Source organism: Mus caroli, unplaced genomic scaffold, assembly GCF_978045245.1.
Source record: "Mus caroli unplaced genomic scaffold, Mus_caroli_1 scaffold_17, whole genome shotgun sequence".
Classification (NCBI taxonomy): domain Eukaryota; kingdom Metazoa; phylum Chordata; class Mammalia; order Rodentia; family Muridae; genus Mus; species Mus caroli.
Window position 1 is genome coordinate 86,427,682 of NW_028227272.1, and position 1,767 is coordinate 86,429,448.

Below are 1,767 nucleotides of genomic sequence, written 5' to 3' on the forward strand. Positions count from 1 at the left end.
ATTTTCAGTCTCTCATGAAAAAGCTTGTTTTGCTTCTCTTAGCTGCAGAGAAGTTTCGGTTTCTAGATGGGCTCCCGCTGAGCATTGCTGGAGAACCAGACCACAGTGAGTAGTAGTCTGTATCTTGTGGCTGCCACGGGAGGGTGGAAGGCAAACATTGCTTTTCAGGTTGTTTCTTGGGACGGTAGCTGGTTGAGGGTCCTGTCGTCTTCAGAGCCATTGGATCATCAGTAGGTGCTGTAGCCGAAGCCAGAGCCAGAGCCCCAGGGCCTGTAGAAGCTGCTGCCGTAGCAACAGCCGGGATTGCTGAAGTTACTAATGCCACCATAGCAGAAATTGCGGGAGCTGTACATGGTTCCGCAGCCATGGTTCAGGGGGGAGCCCAAAGGCACGACACAGTTCAGGGGGGTGGCTCTGTAGGTCCCATGGAAGTTGGTTCCATAGCAGGGATACCCTGGGAAGTAGTTTCCGCAGCAGAAATAGCGAGTCATGGTGGCAGATGTGGGGAGAGAGTTGGATAGACTGTGAAGAACAAGTTACCCAGGTGTGAATGAAGCATCTCCCCCACACACTGCTTTTTATACCTTGAGCTGGTGGACGTGACACACCAGTCACCGCATACCTTCCCTCGAATTTGCATAAATAAGCCTATTATTTTCCAATAAAATGTGCATAAAGAAACCCACAGACTCTGCCCACATTTTTGTTAGCTTTTCTGTTTACAAAGGAATGTGTGCTATCTTCAAAGCCGGTGACCATCCTTGACACAGCACTGAATGCTTTTCATAGGTGCCCCACGGTTTAACTACTGTCCTGATTGCATCATCTGAGGCTCTAAATCTTCTGCTTAGAAACTCCTCCCAGTTGACATAACTAGGCTAAAAAAAAAAAAAAAAAAAAGTTTTGGCAAGAACATAAACACCTAAACCAAGACATAACCACCCTCTGAGATCTTTCACTCTTGGGTAAAAATCATTCTAAGACATTAGGCAAAATCACTATAGACCTCACGAAATTCATTTCCTGTATCATTCCAAAATACTGGCACTTGAGAACCAGGTAAAACTAGTAGCTGCAGAATGGTGTGACTATGGTAGAGACCATGGAATCGTTGACTTTTAAACAGCTTGTTTTGTATAAATTCATCTCAATGTTTTTTTTTTCCTCAAGAGCATTGCATAAAAAAAATTATCTGAACTATTCTTATTAAAACAACATGAATTTGGGAGGGAGATAAGAAATACATGGGTGGGCGGGTGGAGGAGGGAGAGGAAGAGACACGGCGTGTACACATAGTATATACATGTATTAATTTTTCATTAAAAATGAACAAATCTTTTCATAAAGGCTATAAGGGCACCACATCATATGATAGCCCAGGAAGAAAAACCTCCAGTAGTCTTCATCTGTCTCCTTTATGAGCATCTTTCTTGTTAAAACATATTTTACTTTTTTATGGAGAACATAGAATCTTTACTTGTAAATCTGCCAAACTATCTCGTGGTGGTGGCGGTGTGCTGGGGCTGAGTGGGGCAGTGCCCATTTCAAAGTCATGTTGTAGGGCATTTGGTTCTAAGTGGTTGCTAGTAAACCAATCCTGAGAGCCGTGACCCAGTTTAGAAAAATACAAGTTACATTTCTGAATGTAGAATGCTCTCTTTGGCTCCCCACTGTGTTATGAGCAATCATCTGTGTGATAAGGGAAATCATACCAAATTTAAATCTGAAAGGCTAAATCTGTACCAAATTAGACAGTTAATAAATAGC

The 1,767-nt window shown here is 42.9% G+C and overlaps 1 protein-coding gene across 1 annotated transcript; it reads right to left on the reverse strand.

The window, feature by feature from the left end:
* Window positions 1–202: 202 nt before the first annotated feature.
* Krtap7-1 (keratin associated protein 7-1) lies at window positions 203–506 on the reverse strand. The gene has a single exon (XM_021184369.2). It carries the CDS (start codon window positions 489–491, stop codon window positions 228–230), a length of 264 nt encoding a protein of 87 aa, XP_021040028.1. The 5' UTR covers window positions 492–506; the 3' UTR covers window positions 203–227.
* Window positions 507–1,767: the final 1,261 nt, after the last annotated feature.